This window comes from Lampetra fluviatilis, chromosome 1 (genome assembly GCF_964198595.1).
Source record: "Lampetra fluviatilis chromosome 1, kcLamFluv1.1, whole genome shotgun sequence".
Classification (NCBI taxonomy): Eukaryota; Metazoa; Chordata; class Hyperoartia; order Petromyzontiformes; family Petromyzontidae; genus Lampetra; species Lampetra fluviatilis.
Window position 1 is genome coordinate 13,862,416 of NC_136275.1, and position 20,179 is coordinate 13,882,594.

Genomic DNA, 20,179 nt, shown 5'->3' on the forward strand with positions numbered 1-20,179 from the left:
TTACCGAAAGAACCATAGAGTTGGGATTCCTGCAGTCACGAAAGCTTCAAATCAAGACTATTTATGACTTTTTAAAAGTATTTTAACATATTTTAAAGTATTAAGTATAACTAGAAGGGGTGATTGCCGAAGGCTGAGGGAAGGCGTGATTCTAAGAGATGGAGCAATTACATCAACTGATTTGAAGGCGCTCGATGGATCATTATATCTCAGGATCGTGAGAGACGATGGCGGCTTGTTGATGACATCAGCGATGTGTTTCAGCGGTTTCATTAAGATTTGGGTTTATATTTGGTCGCCCGTCTTTTGTATTTCTCCACCGTGGAGCCGTACTGCCGCTGGAAGAGTAGCGTGTGGTACTTGAGCTCCGGCAACAGCAGCCGGTGACACCGCTCGCGTGTCAGTGGGTCCAGGCCGCTTTTCATAATGTAGGCCAGGATGACCACAGACTTTGGAATATACGGCATCATATCTCTCGCTTTGATCTTTTTCGCATCCACCTCGCTCGTCACGCACTCCTCTCTGCGGGCGCTCACCTCTCTGCGCAGGGCGTCCACCTCACGTCGCATTCGCTGCACTCCGAACGCCTCCACCTGGTGCTGGAAGCGACGCGAGAAGTGTTCGTACAAAGCCACGTCCAGCGCGTTCCAGCGCCGGATCATCTCGGTCAGACGCGTGTCCTCTCGCTCGAGTGGCTCATCGTTATTTGTCTTGGCGCGCTTGTTGTTGGATAGGTAGACCACATCCCCCATCGCCCAGCCCAGCATCTCTTTAGCCAAGATCACGGACTCGTCAAAGCGCTCGGTGATCATGACCAGGTCGAACGCGGCATCCAGTTGCGCTAAGCCGGAGCGGAATTCACGACTCGACACGTCTGCATTGGGGTTGAGCCCAAAATCAAACGCCATGGGGTTTCTGCCGAAGGGACCGCGCTTTCTGTTCCCTTTATAAAACGTCTCGGCGCTTTCGAGAAAGGTCCTGAAGGGGTCTTTATTAATGCGGTCGCTGTGGTTTTTTGCTGCTATAAACGCACGGTCATTGTTCTCATAGTAATGGAACACGGATTCGAAGTGTGTGTCTGGGCTGCGCACGATGGATAGGTAAATGGCGTTGGGACTCATCACGCGTGCAACCTCAGCCATGTTGAAGCGCATGTGGCTGCACAGAAAGTGGAAGCGGCCACCGGCAGCGTGCCGTGGCAGAGGAGCCACGGATGAGGCCTTGAAATCGTACGGGTAGAAGAATTGGTATGCCCCATAGGGGAAGGCGAACGTCAGGTTGTTCTTCTCGCCAAAGCGGAACAGGATGTTCTGGAAGGTGCTACTGGCCGTCTTGTGAGTCTTCATGAAGAAGATTTCTGTGCGTAACTCCCTGGCGGTTTTATCCTTCGTCTGAAAGATCGTCGTAAGCGTCCAGATGCCCCTCACGCTTTGAAGTTCTCTATACAATGTTGGAGACACGGGGAACAGAAACATGTGACTAGTTGAGGGGAGAAGAAGGCCAACTGCCCAAATATTTTTCTTATTGTCAATGGTGTCACAAATCATTTTCAGATTACGTAATTGCGTATGGACCTCAACATCGTAAAGGAGCTCCCAACTATCTTCAACCTCCAATTGAAATACATCTCCATGATCTAAATATCTTCTACCAATAACATTGCTCTCCTGTCTCTCTTGTAGGTTGCATACATACATACATCTCACTCCTATCCCATGAATACGTACCTTTTAATTTTGAATACATTATCTCTAACATCACGCATCAATGCCTTGGCACATCGTTGCTGAATGAGCCCTAGTAGTTTATGGATGCCCTGAGAGATGTCCCTCCCCTCCTTCGAGATTCGTTGTTTGGTTTGGTTTGGGTTCTTCGTCCCTCTTTTCCTCTCCTTTCTCCCATGCTTCCCTGACCCTGACCTCCACCTTCTTAAAGGCTAATTTAGTTTTTAATTTAAAAGCGTCTTTTTTTGCGATTGCATTTAGACGTCTGAAACACCAAACCCGTTTTTGGTGGACAGAAAATCTTATAAATGCATTGCCTGTCTCCTGTAATCTCTGTGCTATCTCTCATCGCGTATATACATTTTTAATCCCTTTATGAATACATTGATAGGAGGCCAAAATAAGTGCTGTTTGAGGTCCACAATGGGTTATGCACTGTCATAGATTATTATATATTAGAGTATATATTGTCGTGATAGTCCATTGCTAATGATAATTAATATTTTAATACACACTTTGTTATCAATCGTTATAATATTTGTTCAACCTATATTTTTCTGTGAATTAGCATTGAGGCACTGGTGCTCATCTCCGGCTTATAACCAAGTGGCATAAATTCCACATTCATATCGCGGGGCGAGTATCTCCATAACACAACCACTGTTGGTTACCCCCACTGCCTTCTGATGGAGCGAGCAGCTCGCGGTACCTCTGAGTCACAGGGCCCGGGCTACACGACGTTTAATATAATTGAACGTCGACATGTAAATCACCAACATCCAGATCATCAACCCAGAGGAATGACGATGTTAACTTCAACAATATATGAGCAGCACTCTTGATTTATAAAAATAAAAACCCCACAACAATGGCGAACTGACCTTGAGAACGTGATGTGCAACAAGCAGCCAATTGCAGAAACCACCACCAGCGCCACGAAGGCAAACGCGATCGAACGTCCAGTGGCCATCTCGCGTTTGGGGTCAAGGACCCAAGAGTCGGAAAATGATCGGCTGAGCCACACCCCTTGTCTTAAATATTACCTGCTGGGCGTGATTCTATTTTAGGGGTAAGATTTGTTGAGCGGCAAGTATTGATAATAACATCTTACATAAGTAATTGTCCAGCAATAGTATAATGCGCATTTTTTTCTTCTCATGTGCTATGAAGAAGAGCCATTGCCCGAAACGTCACTGATTCTTTACTATTATCCTTTTAAGGCACTTTTATTGACGAACTGTGTGTTTTGTTTGTTATTTGTAATGAGTTCCATTGCCACCGCTGTATCACCAAATGATTTGTTCTGCTTAAGAATTGCTTAATTGCATGTCCTACATTTTACTTTGGAATGTGTGTCTCTTTGTGCTCTCTCATTTGCACAAGCTCGTTGGCTCTGCTGGCCACAGTGTAAGAATACATACATTTCATACCGTACATCGTAAATGATAGATTGTACACTCATGATACTATGTATGTTGCATTGGGTATTGATTTCATGTAGCCCGCATGCCCAGTCACAGCATGCCCAAGCAGCTTCTGTTTGGCTGGATAGAGCGGGCGAAACGGGCCTGACACAGGCGAGAGAAGATATGGACTGATGTGGTACGGAAGGATGTGGAGCTGATTGGAGTTACAGGTACCAGCGGTGACAAGATCGGCGTCTGTGGAGGAGGTTCGTTAATTATGCTACTGGGGAGTTAGATGCAGTCGTCCCCCATCAACAATAGAGGGCAAAAGAGAGACGCTTACATCAATGAGCAGAGCGTCGGGCGGCTAAACGCAGAAAGTTGCCACAGTGAAGAGCATCGATGGTGCATCTGCCCAGTCATTTCAGTCAACCCATGGTGACTGGGTCTGTCCCGTGGCTTCCTGCCCGCAGGCAGTCGACACTTTACGTGGCCTCAAAGTCCACCTAGCATGGCATAAGCGCCGCCGTGGTAACGTCACCGCTACTTAGTGGCGAAAGGCGGTTGTTGTTGATTCCAACCAAGGACATGGCGTCTTCCCATGTTGCATGCCCTCATGCAGTCTCGTGCACGTCTTCTCCAGATTTTGCCACGAGATGGCAGGCAGACTAAGAAAACGAGCCAGCAGTTATTCGTGTTTTTGTCGTATCGTCGTATAACAATGAATGGCACTGTATGGTTTTAATTTGGTTGAAATTGTACAAATTATTAAACGTTTGTAAATTGGCTGCAATCAGGATATATGTTGGTGATGACAACAGCACAGGTATCCCTCAATTTCTTTAAAAACACGCGTATAACAAAAGTTCTGAATCGAAATGACTTTTCCCATTAATTTAATACGAAAAATTAGGGATGTGTTTTGGACAGTCATTCCAACTGAAATCCTCACGTAAAAATATACACCTCGATCACTGTTCACAGCACAAAAATAATACTGAATATAAATTTAAAAACTATTGAATAATTAATTCAAAAATAAATTAATTAACCTTTTCAGGAAACTCACCAAAAGATCTGAATGTTTGAATGACTGGAAAGGCGATGTGGAAGCGTGACTGTGACACGGCAGGGACACCGTGACGCTGTTGCGGGTTGGATGGATGACGCAGCCTCCCCGGTGCTTCTTGCTTCATCTCATGGCGTTTGCCGCGTGACATTTTATTCACGCGGAAATTCGATTTCGCTCATCGAAAACTCTCCGTAATTTGTCAATTGCGTTCATGCTACATTTCGTAAAACCGAACGTTTGCCAATCGAGGAATACCCGGACTGTGTTGGCAATTTAGTTGCTGCAAACGTAGAAACAAGTCTAATGCCTGGGGAGGCTCACGTGGTCGTCATGTAAAACTGGTCCAGCATGATTGATTGATATATGCTTACGACTCCTAGATGATTGACAAGCTGGATGAATCTGTTCTTGCGAAAGTATAACACATTCCTGCGGAGGGAGCTGGTAGGAACGCTGGGTTGCTCGGTCAATGGCCAGGGTCAACGGCGGCGTGGTGTATTCCGCAAATATGACCGACTGTGAGGTCGGGCACAAGCCGGCGTGAGTAGGTTAAACGTTGAGTTTTATAAGGGCACCACGGGGTGACCAGCCCCTCCCCACCCTGCCTCACCCCTCCCACCCCCCACCCAGCCTCTCCACCCAGCCCCTCCACACCCTCCCCACCCAGCCCCTCCCCACCCTCCCCTCTCCACCCTCCCCTCCCCATCCAGCCCCTCCCTGCACGACGGACGGACAGACACAATAATCCCCTATGGGCTGGTGTAACCAGGAGGTTCCTACCAGTATTACATTATGCAGTGGACGTGGTGGATGAGTTGAATGTTCCGCGCAGGTAACTGGGTGAGAGCTTGGCGTGTGTTGGGAGTCTAGAGGCCGTCGTGGTACGGTGCGAAAGAAGTTCGACGTGCGTACATACATACATGATCCAACAGGGATAGTTCAGGGCAATCGTGGCCGCAACCATCACTCTTCGTCAATAACACTGCCTTAACATAAATATATAAAAGTCGTTTCGGGCAATAACCCTTCTTCATAGCGTTCGAGGTAGACCGAGTGTTTAGCATAATTATTGGAAGAATGTATTCAAATGACCCAATCAATGGAATGTTACAGGTCTTCTGATCGTCTCATGTGCTGTTCTTCTTGCCGCTAGATGGCAGACTTACAGAAGTAGCAAGCAGTCACATTACGTAATGGCACGAATGTATCAACCGATGTCACTGCAATATCATAAACACGTTACGATTTATGGTAAAATTTGCAAATGGGTGAAATGATGGCTGCAATAGGAATGTCAGCTTCTTCGTGATGGAAGACGACGGAGGTAATGAGTTCATGCTTAAAATGCAGCCGATATTGCTCGTGTTTAAACGTTTGCTTTTGAACTTGCAACAAGCGAGCAGGAATCAACATATATCAACAACCAGTCGCATAACTACATCATGGGACCTCCTTTGCCAGTACCAAAATATAATAATAAAGTTTTTTTATTTTTCCCCCAAAATTATCAGTGTTGTTTTTTGTTTGCATTCAGACTGCAAGTATTGTGGTTAATGTAAACATGATTCCTTGCAAAAGGTTTCAGTTTTGTCGCCAGAAAAAAGGGGAAAACCCCTATTACTTTATTATTCACTTTTATTCATTTCCACTGTTGTGACAATACGCCGTGCACAATCAACATGGACAACTGGACAATTAAAGACAAGCCACAGTACGATTGGGGCCATGCAACCTAAGGTATGAACCATATAGTAAACCGCTGTCGTGTGCGCTCCTTAAACAGAAGAGGAATAGCAAAACTACACGAAGTCTCTCCTGAAGCCATCTTGTCGTGGCTATAGCAGACATTGGCAATAAGCTCCTGAACACATTGGCACCATACGCAATAATGTAATATTATTTAAATGCATTCTGTTGTTTAAATAAGCAAAGGCATATTTAATGTCAAGCAAATGCAAAAAAAACGTCTTTAATGCACACATTACAGTACCGTCAAAATGCTTTAATACTCGTAGGAACCTCCTGGTTACATCAGCCCACATGGGATTATTGTGTCCGTCGTGCAGGGAGGGGCTGGGTGGGGAGGGAGGGAGGGTGGGGCTGGGTGTGGAGGGTGGGGCTGGGTGGGGAGGGTGGGGAGGGGTTGGGTGGGGAGGATGGGGAGGGGCTGGGTGGGGAGGGTGGGGCTGGGTGGGGCTGGGTGGGGGTGGGAGATGTGGGGCTGGGTGGGGAGGGGCTGGTCACCCCGTGGTGCCCTTATAAAACTCAACGTTTAACCTACTCACGCCGGCTTGTGCCCGCCCTCACAGTCGGGCATATTTGCGGAATACACCACGCCGCCGTTGACCCTGGCCATTGACCGAGCAACCCAACGTTCCTACCAGCTCCCTCCGCAAGAATGTGTTTATTTGCGCACCGGAGTGCAGTACATTTGTTGGGTCTTGGCACGCAAAATGTGACCTGGCAGGCATGTGCGGTGTTGGGAGGGGGGGAACCGCTCGTGGGGAAAAACACGTGGCTTGTAATGTCCGTCACTCCGTCAGCCGACTCGCCCTACAGGGAATTCGACATTCAACGTTGATTTATGTTTGTGCAACTTTTTCTATCGCTCATGAGACGACGCATTTGCATTCGCGCGAGCTTGTATTTGCTTCATCGCTCTTGCATGGAAATTAGACTATCCTTGGTCTCTTGAGTTCTCACCTTATGGTCAAAGAAAACAAACTTGATTTGACTTGGTGAGCTGGTGACCGTCATGCGGTCATCGTGGTTCTGTGGCCCCTACAGATAACAGAGAACTGGAAAATCAGTTTTCTGCAGTGCAAATTCCGCCTCTGTGACTGTCCCCACTCAAAATAAAAAATATATATTTATGGTCAGCAGGAATCGAGTGAGGTTACTGCGGCGTCGCTCCCGTACCTTTTTAAAATACAAAGTTAAACCTGCAAAGTGAAGACAGCCAGAAACGCACAGCATAGGTAACTTTCGATGCAATGGTTGTATACAGTATCTCTTTTTTGGGTTTCGTCTCCATGTAATACCACACTCTCCTAGTACCACACTCCTCTAGTACCATACACTCCTAGTACCACACTCCCCTAGTACCGCACTCTCCTTCAGATAGAAAGACATACCGCTGGAATTAAACACTGGTAAGAACCAATTCTACACAATGAATTGATGCAGTGTTACACACATGATGACCAGGTATATATCACGCGCGCGTGTGCGCTCGCATCGTACAAGGCACATCGACGTTTTGCCGAACTGCCCTTGATTATCGACGGTGCACACGGTGAAGGTCGCCCAAGTCGAGCAAACAGTGCCCACCCTCAGTGTCGCGCGCCACGTTGTTTACCCTGGCGGACACTGGCGAGCTCTTGTTAACAGCTCACATTGGCGGGGGGGGGGGACTTGATGCGAATGCCAGCTGGAAGAGGCCCTCATGATGGGGCAATCACTCGCGCGGACTGACGTGGCTCCGGGCACCGCGTACCCGAGGCCGTATCGCGAGCAGATTGTGTCGCCGTGTTTGTCTTTGGAGAGGTTTCCATTGCACGCATGCACACCGGTGGCTGTTTACTATCGATTGATGGGGGTCCCACGAACGTTTTTAGCTCAATATTTTTGTCATGCTGTTCCCACATTAATGCTCCCCGCCACCGTCGATAACCCGCGTGGACTAGCGTGGTGAGGTATGGTCAAATAACCCATATGACCAGCAATGAATTGACAACAAAAAGGGCTGTATATGTTCTACAAAACCGTTTGCTCATATGGTTTAACATTACCCATTCTGCTTGCATTGCAACACTTTACACACCACTTTTGATCTTTAAAAATAATATTGTATCATCTGATTCCCAGAGTTTGTGGCGGAATGAGCTTCATAATTCACTTTAAACATTAATTTCATTCGTCTCCTCCCAATCATGTACTTTGTGTGATCACGTTTTATCCATGGCACCTCCTTAATTCACAATTTTCCCTCTGAACGTCACCTGGGCCTCCCTTGCCTTAGCATATATAGACTCAATGCATGCCGGTGGCATGGTATCAGCGTAAGATTAAAGGAAGTTTTTTTTTTAATATCACGTCATATTTGTCTTATCCTGGGGCCTATGTACAGAACTAATTCAGCAATTAGATAATTTACATAAGATTGGGAAATTACTACAATCTCTGCCGGCGGATTTTAGGAGCATTTTCCATATTGAGGCCAGTGAGCTGTCTGACACGAATGTGAAGCCGCATTAATGAGATTACATTACTATAAATTAAGTATCTTGCATCCAACTTGTGCATAAATTATGACTAGCATGGCGAAGTATGGTCAAACAATGACCAACAGAGCAACCGAGCATGGGGAGGCAGTGGATTGAAAAAGGTCATATTATAATTTTAATCATAGCAATCAGAACACGTCAAATTAACTTATATCATTGCAACTAAAGTGCTGTGATAAATTTTAGCCATGCAAAAAGGCAGCTTGATACAAAACTCACTCTAGGACAGCGGTTCTTAACCTTTACTGCAGCCTTGCACCCCTTTGGTTCTCAATCGTAAAAAATATGCACGTTAATAAATACAGCTACAAGGTAGCTCTACTTACCGGCCCGTACTTAATTTGTGTTTTGATGATTTACCTTCTAAAAAATCTGCCGTGTTTAGCATCCCAGGTTAAGAACAACTGCTCTAGGAGCACCATTCACATAATTGCTTGGACATCTAAATATGTTTATTTTGTTCAACCAGGTGAGACCTTAAGAGACCATGATAATATAATTTGCAAGAGATAAGTGGGGCATTAGTATGTCAGTAGGGGGGCAATGATTACTATGTGCAATCCCAATTCAGTAATTTTGCGGGTAATTTTTTAATTTTGGCAAATTTGTGATCCTGACGCTGGCACACAATGACCTACTCTTGCAAATTACGTCAGGGGGTCTTGAATGTCCATTGTGCGATGGTTATTACACCACAGTAATAATCAGGGTGGCCGCATGGCATCTCCCAAAGTGACACAAGATATTACGGCTGTGATTTTCACCTGCTGTTAACCACGCGATTCTCATCCTCGTAGCACAGAAAAGGTATCAGCTTGCCGTAGGTCCTTTGATTTCACCAGCCACTCGCAAACGGGGGCAGACCCAATACATTTCCCAACGACGTGATGATGTCAGAGACAAAACTGCACGTGATTTGTTGTGGAGATGGTGTAGCTGAAATTGGATTGTGCTGCAACAGTGTTCCTGGAGCTACATGGCAGGATGCAGGGTGAGCAGGAATCAGGTTGCTCTGATCAGGGTGACTGTGTGCACTGGGCACACACACGCATCTCCCATGAAGCATGTCATCCTGGTGCGACTTCCCGACAGCTCACAACTAGCAGAACTTTGCACCACAAGCAGAGAGCAATTGTCAGGGCGCTGTGTGCATCTATTGGTGATACCGACCTCGATTTTCTCGCTCCCGAATCAACCTATCAACAGCACATTTCTCAGAATTGCCCCTGTTGACAGCATTGGCTGGTAATTGTCGGCCAGATGTTAATGATATCATTTTCTGTGAGAACGCTAAGCATTAATGCTCGTTAGTTACGAGTTCACCCACATCCCCCCCCCCAAGAAAAAATGGCCACAGACACACCTGCTGGTGAGATTTGAATCGTTCTCGAGAGGTAAAGATCATCGACACCACATCTCGGACCCCTTCTGTCAAAATGTTTTTGATTCCTTCGTTGTGCTCAGGTGCTTGGATTCTGATACTTGAAAGTCATCAACCTGTGCAAATTACACTGGGCGGGGCAGCAACGAAGAGCCATGAAATATACAATGCACACGGATTGCTGTCAATCGTTGTAAACTTAGATTTTCAAAGCGTGTCTGTGCTTCTCTTTAACGCGAATTATCTTCTTTTGGTATTTCTCCACCGTGGTGCCATACTGCCGCTGGAAGAGCCGCGTGTGGTACTTGAGCTCCGGCAGCAGCATCCGCAGACACCGCTCGCGTGTCCGTGGGTCCAGGCCGCTCCTCATGTTGTAGCCCAGGATATCCACTGCGCCGAACACAAATGGCCTGATCTCCCTTTGCTTAATCTTTCTCGCGCCCATCTCGCTCGCCACGCACTCCTCTCTACGGGCGCTCACCTCTCTGCGCAGGGCGTCCACCTCGCGTCGCATTCGCTCCACTCCGAACGCCTCCACCTGGCGCTGGAAGCGACGCGAGAAGTGTTCGTACAAAGCCACGTCCAGCGCGTTCCAGCGCCGGATCATCTCGTACAGGTGCGGTTCGTATTTCTCGACCGAGTTATTGCCGTGGGTCTTGGCGCGCCTGTTTAAAGACAGGGAGACCACATCCTCCATCTCCCAGCCCAGCAACTCCTTGGCCAAGATCACGGACTCGTCAAAGCGCTCGGTGATCATGACCAGGTCGAACTTGGTGTTCAGCCGTTCTAAGCCAGCACAGAAACTATCACTTGAAACGGCAGCGTTGGAATCCAACCCGAAGTCAAATGCCATTGGGTTCTTGACAAAAGCTGGGGGCTTCTTTTGCGAATTGTAAAACCTTTCAGGCTTCTCTAGGAAAGTCCTCAATGGGTCATTGCCTTTACTTTCTTTTTTCGCTGCGATGAAAGCAGGCACGACGCTCTGGTAGTATTGGAACACGGACTCGAAGGCGCTCTCGGGACGGCGCACGATGGACAGGTAAGTGGCGTTGGGACTCATCACGCGTGCCACCTCGGCTATGTTTAAGCGCATGTGGCTACACAGGATGTGGAAGTGCCCTCCGGTGGCGGCGACGATCGGTGGCAGAGGAGCCACGTATGAGGCCATGAACGGGCCCGGGTAGACAAATTGGTATGTCCTGATCGGGAAGGCGAACGTCAGGTTGTGCTTCTCGCCGAATCGGAACAGTATGTTCTGGAAGGTGCTGCTTGCCGTTTTGTGAGTCTTTAGGAAGACGACATCAGTGCGCATCGGCCGAGCTGCCTGCTGTGGGCTTGGTGCTGCGGCCGGGACTTTAAACACCCAGTTCCTCGCGTCTCTCCACTGGCTCCTCTTGCCTTCGATGTCTGTGAACCATGGCACCGGGAGGCCTGGAACACGCAGCTGTGCACTTTTGTTTTCACAAACACAACAAGGAAGAGAAAGGAAAACAGATTATGCATGGCTCTGCTTTGGGTAAATAATTTAAACGTAAACAAGGACATGGATTTGCAGATCCAGTTCGAGTCAAGAGGTCAACATGGACAATGCCATTGGTGCCACCAGACCTCATAATTGATTCCTTCTGCTGGATTCTGCCTCTGTGGAAAATTTGACATTCAACCTGCAAGGTCCTCACAGTCGCATCATCATGGTCATCATCATCATCACTACTGACATCTCTGCCAGTGCACCACTTCACTCCAATGCCTCTCAGTAAGCGGCCTTTCATTATCCTGCACACGGATCTTACCCAACTTAACCACAATCTCATCATAGCCTCCTCATCCTGATTACATCCATAATACTTCCTTTGCACTTTTGATTCTGACATTCCAAGTTGTTCACCTTGTCATCCTAAAGATTTGATATCTGTGAATAGAGCCAGGTTATATAGAATGAAAAGCTCCATAACGTTTAACGTCTGGTTAATTAATAAAACAAGTGATTAACAAAGATCGTTGGCTATGGATTTTATCAAAGACCTCACTTTTCCGAATTTGTAGATTTTCAAACAGGACTCGGAATAACGCAAGATGGGCCCCAAAACCAGGCAACCAGGTAATGTCTCAAATCTAAACATTGTATCATAGAATACATTTTAAATAGCATTCGGTACAACCAGTCACATACTTGTTTAAATTAAAAGTTATGTAAACCCCGATCAACAGATTCAAATAAAATAGAACATGGACCCAGAGGATGAGAAGGTTACATAACTATTCACTAACAAGTGGCTCTACATAGAGCATGGAAGCGGGTCTGATTGAGTTTGTTTTTCGTTATTCGACTCTTGACAGCCCTGGCTTCAAGCTCGCCCTATAACGTGAGTTATGGAACAATGCACGTATCTTTTAACCTTGAACACCATCATAACGTGTATGCTGTCTTCACCAGGGACGTGCGGTCAGGGGAGGCAGGGGGAGGCAGAGCCTCACCTGTCATACTCCAATGAAAATATCTGTTACTAAAAGTAAAAAAAATATAAATATTAAGATTTTTCCATTGATCTGTGTTATAAATGTCATTTCTGTACGATTCCAATCATTTTTATAGTCAAAATCGCCAAAGTTGCGAAGCTCCGCTGCAAATACAGGAAGAAACGAGAGGTGAGGCAGCGACGATCTCAGCCTCCCCTCTGATTGCGCAACCCCTCAGTAACTGGATGGAGCGCGGGCAAAAAGCACGTGCCTGTTACTATCTCAGTATGTCACCAATGTAATGTTTGTAGACCCCTTCATTCCATGTCCACGCCTTCCATACTCCAGGTAACTTGTTTCACGTATGTGTATAAATATATTTAGGCTCGCTGGTCTCTTCATGACACTGCAATGAAAAAGCACCAGGGGAGGCAGCTATCACATCTGCCTCACTGAAGGGGACGTGTCTAACACGCCCCCCTCCGTGACGCCACGCCCCCCTCAGTGTGTGAATCTGGCTCTGACACTAGCCAGTGCCTTTCCAGCCATTGACCTCACCGCACGTCACTGGTCTTCACGTGTATGATGCTTAACGAAAAATCACGTAACAAACTACAATTAAAGTATAGCTTTACTTATTTTTTAAAGCACCCACATAGTATGTATGTTGAACTTCTTTTGCATCGTACGTAGCCAACCGTGGTCATCGGAGGTGTCGTAAATATTACACGTTCACTACAGGAAAATATGCTTTAGCATTTTAAGTGTTTCTTTACACTTTTGTGCCCGTTTTGTCTCAGTCTATCTCCATATATATAAAAGGCAAAGTTGTGAATATGTGTGTCTGTTCAAAATGTTTAGCGTACTTCCCGACATGAAACAAACTGGAAATGTTCCACGTGGGTACTTTCTAGACTGTACACCATGCACACATTATAAAAATAGACTTTTGTTTTTTTGGGGGGGGGAGGGGGGGCGGAGCTCAATAATGCATATATTTTGGGAATCGAACTCGGCGACCCGAGTTCGATTCCCTCTCACGGCCACCACCGGTGACGATTATTAGAACCGGTCCTGAGCCTCCCCTAGGTCGACTCAGCCCTAAACGAGTAACTGTTGTGGTGTGAACATCGCCACTGGGGAGACAAAGGCGGCCGGGCGTGGTGAATCCAAGTCCCGGGCGAAGCCGTGTAGTAAAGCTAGTAACAGATAAAGGAAAAGGCTATTTTGTATACGATTCCAGAACGACAGCAGGAGCGATGACGAGATGTAATCATCGCGCTCGGAGGCCACTCCTGGATTAGAAAGTCGAACCAAAGGGAAGTGGTAGAGAACGGAGTCGGATTTTTCCAGCCAGAAACATAAGAACAGTGGCTTTACAGCGATGCAGGACAGCTGTGGAAATTCTCCAGATTTGGCCAAAAGTTCGGGATCGCGTGTAGAGTCATGGGGCTGAGCAGAGCCAGTGCAGTGTTCGTGCATTTCTAACTTGGCTGAGCCATTGCCACGTGTTCATTGCGCTCTCGGGTAACGTATGCGATATGAGCGTGCTGCATGCACCCAGTAATTTGTACATCAGAGAGTGTCGGTTTTCTGAGTGTATCGCAATACATGGCTGCACCCTGAGAGTACACGCTTGTTTAGGGTTGTTATTCTTACAAGGTGTGGGCTTGGTGGGTGGAACGCGCGTCACATTAATTGAAGGATCTGGTAATATGTTCTTAAGTTACTGGTAAATGCCTTATGGCCCCCTGATATATTGTAAACATGACGCGCATGCAGATACCTCATGACTAACGGACGTATCTTCATTCTCACCTTGACCCAACTGCGTGATTCCCGACCCACCCTTAGCGTCCAAAATATTCAGAATATTTATTTTATTTATACCGAAGGAATCCGATGAGCTATAGAGAAAATTTTCACAGATGTCGAGTCGGGGCGGGTTAGAACGGAACAACAACAAACAATACAGAACACGACAACAGTGTGAAGTATAAATTGTGTGCAGATGGGACGCATTTGATTGTACGTAGGGATGGTGTGTAGGCATATTTGCCTCCAAAAGTAACACCATTTTGGCAGACGGGGGCGTTGTTAAGTCACAACAAACAATATTCATTTTTATTGAGTGACATTTACTGCGATAATGAGCCAAGAATGTCTGTGTGTCCCGCGCGTGACGTCACTTCATGGTCGGCCAGCCCCCCCCCCCCTCATTAATAATCATGACCAGGTGACGTCCTCCACATGGACCCCCTCCCCTCATTAATAATCATGAGCGGATGACGTCACTCCACATGTAGGAACCCCCCTCAGTAATAATCATGAGCAGGTGTCGTCACTCCACATCGAACAGCCCCCCTCGTTAATAATCATGAAGAGGTGACGTATTCGAAATGGACACTCCCCCCCCATTTATATTAATTAGCGGCTGACGTCACTCCACATGGGGGGGGCGAGGCGCCTCCTCCCCCCTCCTCGGCGTCAACTCACAACCCTCACTACAAAGGCAGAACCCTCACGTCACGTGATCTCCGCAACGCTGTTGAGACATCAAAGTAAAAAGGCTGTCCTGCTGAACAAGGGATTGTAACCTTTAAATGAAATAAGTCTGTGTCACCGCGCCCTTACAAATTGCACACAAATTGATGCAATGAATATCACGTCGCGGTCTGATTTTCGCTTGCAAGTTTAAGATTTACTGGAATACACCCGTCCTTGGACGGGCAAAAGGCTAGTTATTATTGAGTTGCCGTGTCCATGCACTGCTGGAAGAAGGCCCCCGAACGCCACATCAGTCATTAAGGTTGCTTGTCCACACTCGGCCCCTCCGACTCGGGTGGACCGTGTCTGCAACGCAGTGCGCAGTCCACAGCCACACGGCCTTCTCGCTGAGAGGCGAACACTCGCGATCACGAAAATCGCGAGCCTGGGTTCGATTCTCGGCTCAGTGCGCATTATTTATCTGTGGAGTTTGTACGCTCTCCCCCAATTCCACATATAGCCTTCGTTGGGGTTCTTTCGTTCCCTCCAATAGATTTTTTTTTAAACCCGTACAATGTAAATATAATCATTTGGAAGTTGATAATCGGTGAGGTTTTTCGATGTAAACAAGCGTAATAATATGCTTTGGGTCTTTCGGTAAAGTCACGTAGGTGGTTCAAAGAAAATAACAAAAAACTACGACGTTTCCATCACAACACATGATGACGATCGCTTGTGTTGTGATCGAAACGTCGTAGCTTTTTTCTTATTTTCTTTGAACCTATCTACGTGACTTTACCGAAAGACCCAAAGAATGTGAATTCCTGCAGTCACGAAAGTTTTTAGTCAATATTTAAGCGTAATAATATATATTATCGGTGTACAGTATAATAAATATCCGGTTTTACTAGACCTGTGGCTGGTAGTTTGGCATTGCTTCGTGCACAGGGCGCCTGCAATTGAAAATGTCGCTTGATGTGATGCCGTGAGTGATCTGACAGTGCAGGACCCTGCATTGTAGAACTGTGAGTGAGCTGACAGTACAGGACCCTGCATTGAATAACTGTGAGTGAGCTGACAGTACAGGACTCTGCATTGTAGAACTGTGAGTGAGCTGACAGTACAGGACCCTGCATTGAAGAACTGTGAGTGAGCTGACAGTACAGGACCCTGCATTGAAGAACTGTGAGTGAGCTGACAGTACAGGACCCTGCATTGAAGAACTGTGAGTGAGCTGACAGTACAGGACCCTGCATTGTAGAACTGAGAGTGAGCTGACAGTACAGGACCCTGCATTGAAGAACTGCTCTGAAAGAAGACGGGCCTCGCCTATCAATGCCGCACCTATAGCTAGTCAGAACACTTGTTATCGCGTACTCCTAAGAGTTCAGTCCAACAGGAATGTGCACTGGTCACGACATAGTAAGTCGGACTCAAGGTTGGATCCCGAATATCTGCCACTGGCAACCGGTTTGAGATGTTTAGGGCCGGAGCGTCTCACGTGAAACCGCGTTGGCCGATCCAGCAGCAGCAGGATCACCGTGGAATGGGGATCGATGTGTTGGAGAATGTTGTGGGTTTCCTCTCCAACACACCGGTGTGCTGAAATAGTAACAAATTGCAGAGGTGTGGACTCGAGTCATGTGACTTGGACTCGAGTCAGACTCGAGTCATGAATTTGATGACTTGCGACTCGACTTGGACTTGCATAACAATGACTTTGTCCCACCTATGAGATGTGGACTCGAGTCATGTGACTTGGACTCGAGTCAGACTCGAGTCATGAATTTGATGACTTGCGACTCGACTTGGACTTGCATAACAATGACTTTGTCCCACCTCTGACAAATTGTGACAAGTCTTACTTATTGGCTGTGTCCGGTGGTGGCGAGTTTAACGACACATGTATATATGTTACGCGATCTAACCCTGGCCCTCTTCAAACGTTCGTAATATATAATTAAATAAAACACTTTATTTCACGGAGATAAAAACAATAATTGAAAACAAAGTGTCACTTAAAAATACGTGGCAACTCAGTCAGCGGCGGTTGGGGCTAAAAATTAACTTGACCACACTTGAAAATCCGGTTTAACCACACACGAGTGGCTGGGGGGGGGGGCAGTTGAACGCAAGTGTTAGTCAGCGATTACACATGTTACGACATTATTCCGGTAGCCCATATTTGCAGTTATTAGTGTAAAAAACACACGCGCACACAATCATCATACAAACCCCAAGTACAAGAATAGCAACATAGATTAAGATGACGATTAATGATCATAAAATACTCACTAGAATCCCAATGCTTTCGTCAATAAGGCTGATAAGGCTGATCTAAACGGATATATAGCCAAATATGGCTGTCGCCTGATGACGCTAGTTGTAATTACTGGCGAAACATCGTACTCGAATTGCAAATGGTGTAGGTTTACTCTCCAACACACCAGTGTGCTGTACTAAGAACGAATTGGATATTTACGTGACAAACCTTACTAGTTGGCTGTGTCGGGTGGTGGCGGGTTTAACGACACATTTATATTTACGCGATCTAACCCCAAAAAAAACATCTTATGGATATACAGTATATATACACAGTACACATATATGGGCGACATTTATGGCAATGGTCGTTTCTCAATGGCCCCTTCTCTCCACAACGAAGGGCGATAGCCCGAAACATCTCCTACTATATGAATATATTTTTGCTCATTGGGACAGCGTCATTGGCAAACGTGAGTTTTTTTCGTTCGTGTCATATATTTGTGCCGATGCACGACATCACCGAACGAACGCAAATAATGTCCAGTTCGTTTCTGATCGATGCGCTCGCCCCTTGCAAGCCTGAGCAGGGATGGGCTGCAGGTGTGGATGCTGACACAGGCCGCCTTGTTGTTGAGAAGTCTACATATTTGGCACGTTCACTCAAGGGCTTCTGCGGGTCAAATGCTTTAACTTCATTCCTGTCTACCGTACTTGTTATAAAAGGCGCGCGTTCACGCCACGCGTTATGTCGTTTCTTACCGCCAGCAACGGTAATTTTGTCAGTAATTAATTCAAGTGTCACTAAGCGACGTATGCTCGTTGAAACGTTCTTTGGCAAATCGATCGGCCTTCCAAAAGTAACAGAATAAAAGAATAGCGATGAACGCGTCCTCTTTTACGTTGCCGACTCAACGCATCGAGGGGACGCGGCGTGAGAGTGTTTCGACAAAATAAGCGACGCGGGACGGATTCTATCAAATCTCACGTCTGTTACATTCAGGGGCGCGCTCCTGTAACCGCAACCCGCCGTAGTCGGCCGCTGCAGAGAAACGTTGTTTGTTTGTTATAGACGACAGTTCATTCCTACACGTGTACGAATAATAACAAGACAATATGGATTCGACTAAGCCGAGATATTACTGTTCTTAGTTACATGAATATCGCCGTTGCATGTCAAGAGCCCACATCGTCAGAGTGGATCATTGAATCTGACGTTTTGTTACTACGCCAATGCATATTTCTCCTATTACATACACATTAATAAATGTGGCTAAACATACGTGATTGAATTATATTATGTTTATGATAGAAAAAAACCGTGCTTCCCACTCAAATGAGTGTCGGGCGATGCTCTCCCCCTGTTTACAGCGGGTGGTGGAAATTCCACATTTCTGTGGCTGGAGCCATTCCACCCATCGGTCAGCTACTGTTTTAATCTATCGGCCCTGGATGCAGTTATAGGATGAGCCGAGTGCGACCCTGCCGACTTGGTGGCTTGTTGCATCCCCGCAACCTTCCAGTCTGCGATTACCGCGCGTCGAAGTGTCAGCAGACGGCCGTGAAACTCTGCGCCTCGACCGATCAATGTAACCGGCGACACAGATTTGCACGAAGGACTTTGCGTGCCGGACGACTCGGAGGCGCGTGGACTGACCTTGGCAGCGCCAGATAGAAGACGCTGGTGACAACGCAGATCACGAGCAGAGCCGCGAAGGCTTGAGCGAGGGTGCGCGGCGCGATGGCCATGGCGAGTCTGAGCTGCGGGCCGCTCGGGAGGGGCAGTCGTGGGGGCCAGGGCGGCTCCGCGTGCTCCCCCCCCCCTGTCCGTCACTGATTTGAGGTCTAGACTCTTTCGCGTGGCCACTCCTAATCGTCCATCAGTGGTGATCATTCCACTGTTGGATGGAGGACTCCCCAAGTGGCCGCCTCCCTCTCGCAATCTTGCGGTAATAAAATGAAAACCCCCGAAGACAAAGATTCCCCGGAAAGCCTGAACAGATTGTTGGGAAAAGTGCTGTTAGCGAGCACCTATGAATGCCGGCGCGGTACATGAGGGGGTGAGCGGCCAGCATCACGCCCAGCCACCTTTGTCTCTCCAGTGGCGATGTTTTCACACCGCACCGGGGACTCATTTGAGACTGAGTCGACCTAGGGGAGGCCCCGCACCGGTTCAGATAATCGTCACTGGTGTTGGCCGTGAGCGGGGAATCGAACTTGGGTTACCGGGTTCGTAGCGCAGCGCGATAACCACGACACTACCATTCCCCACAACATGTAACAATCTCCCTAATTACTTGTACATAAGCGTATTTCATCGCTACATCTCCTCGGTGGTTGGACACAAATTGGACGCGTTCCATCCATTGGCTGCCACTCAGTCGTCATTATTCTTGACGCTCTGCCATCAATTCCTTCTTGCGACGTGTTTTTGCCGAAGTTCACTTACTTTTCTCAAACAGTTTGCATGGAATACAGCCGGGCGGTGGGGTCTCCGCCCTGTGGAGGCAGCGTAGGTTGGTAGATCGCACAAATGTTGTGACACTTCCTTCCCGCGGGTGTCGATGTACCTTTCCATGGCTCACCATGGAATAAGATAAGTCAAGTTGACTCATGGGCATGTCGCGCGCGTCGGCTTTCTCCGGGTGCTCGGGTTTCCTCCCACTTGTATCAACAAGTAGCTGCAAACATTAAAATACAAATCCAATGCAGCACCCTCCTGACAAAGAGTCTTACAAATCAGGGTGGATTTTCTGAATAGATAGATAAGTAATCATTACAGTATTTCTAACCTGCGTGTGTTTTCTCACTCACGCGCCTCTCATTCGGCCTCGCGGTGTGATTTTCAAGTATTCACTTCTCTCTCCGTGCCACGGCGCACACGTTTCAGTTTTTGTTTTACATTTTTCGTGAGTGACTAGGTTCGCGTGACCAGTGCCCATGAATAACGCCGGATCAGAGTTTCCACATCCACTTTTGGAGTCTGCGTTCATTGAAAGCTCTCGCCAAGATTGAAATTAGGGCTGCAGATGGACTTTTTTTTCTTCCAGTAATGAACTTTTAATATGGAAAATGTCATTTCCAAGTTGTACTTCTTCATA

The 20,179-nt window shown here is 47.1% G+C and overlaps 2 protein-coding genes across 2 annotated transcripts; both read right to left on the minus strand.

Moving 5' to 3' along the window:
- Positions 1-272: 272 nt before the first annotated feature.
- LOC144936537 (galactosylceramide sulfotransferase-like) lies at positions 273-2,694 on the minus strand. The gene is made up of 2 exons (XM_078863728.1): positions 2,606-2,694; positions 273-1,440 (listed from the first exon to the last, which is right to left on the minus strand). Exons 1-2 carry the CDS (start codon positions 2,692-2,694, stop codon positions 273-275), a joined length of 1,257 nt encoding a protein of 418 aa, XP_078719854.1.
- A 7,171-nt stretch (positions 2,695-9,865) lies between these two features.
- LOC144932771 (galactose-3-O-sulfotransferase 2-like) lies at positions 9,866-18,827 on the minus strand. Its single transcript, XM_078857216.1, has 2 exons — positions 18,736-18,827; positions 9,866-11,320 (listed from the first exon to the last, which is right to left on the minus strand). Exons 1-2 carry the CDS (start codon positions 18,825-18,827, stop codon positions 10,069-10,071), a joined length of 1,344 nt encoding a protein of 447 aa, XP_078713342.1. The 3' UTR covers positions 9,866-10,068.
- Between the last annotated feature and the right edge of the window lie 1,352 nt (positions 18,828-20,179).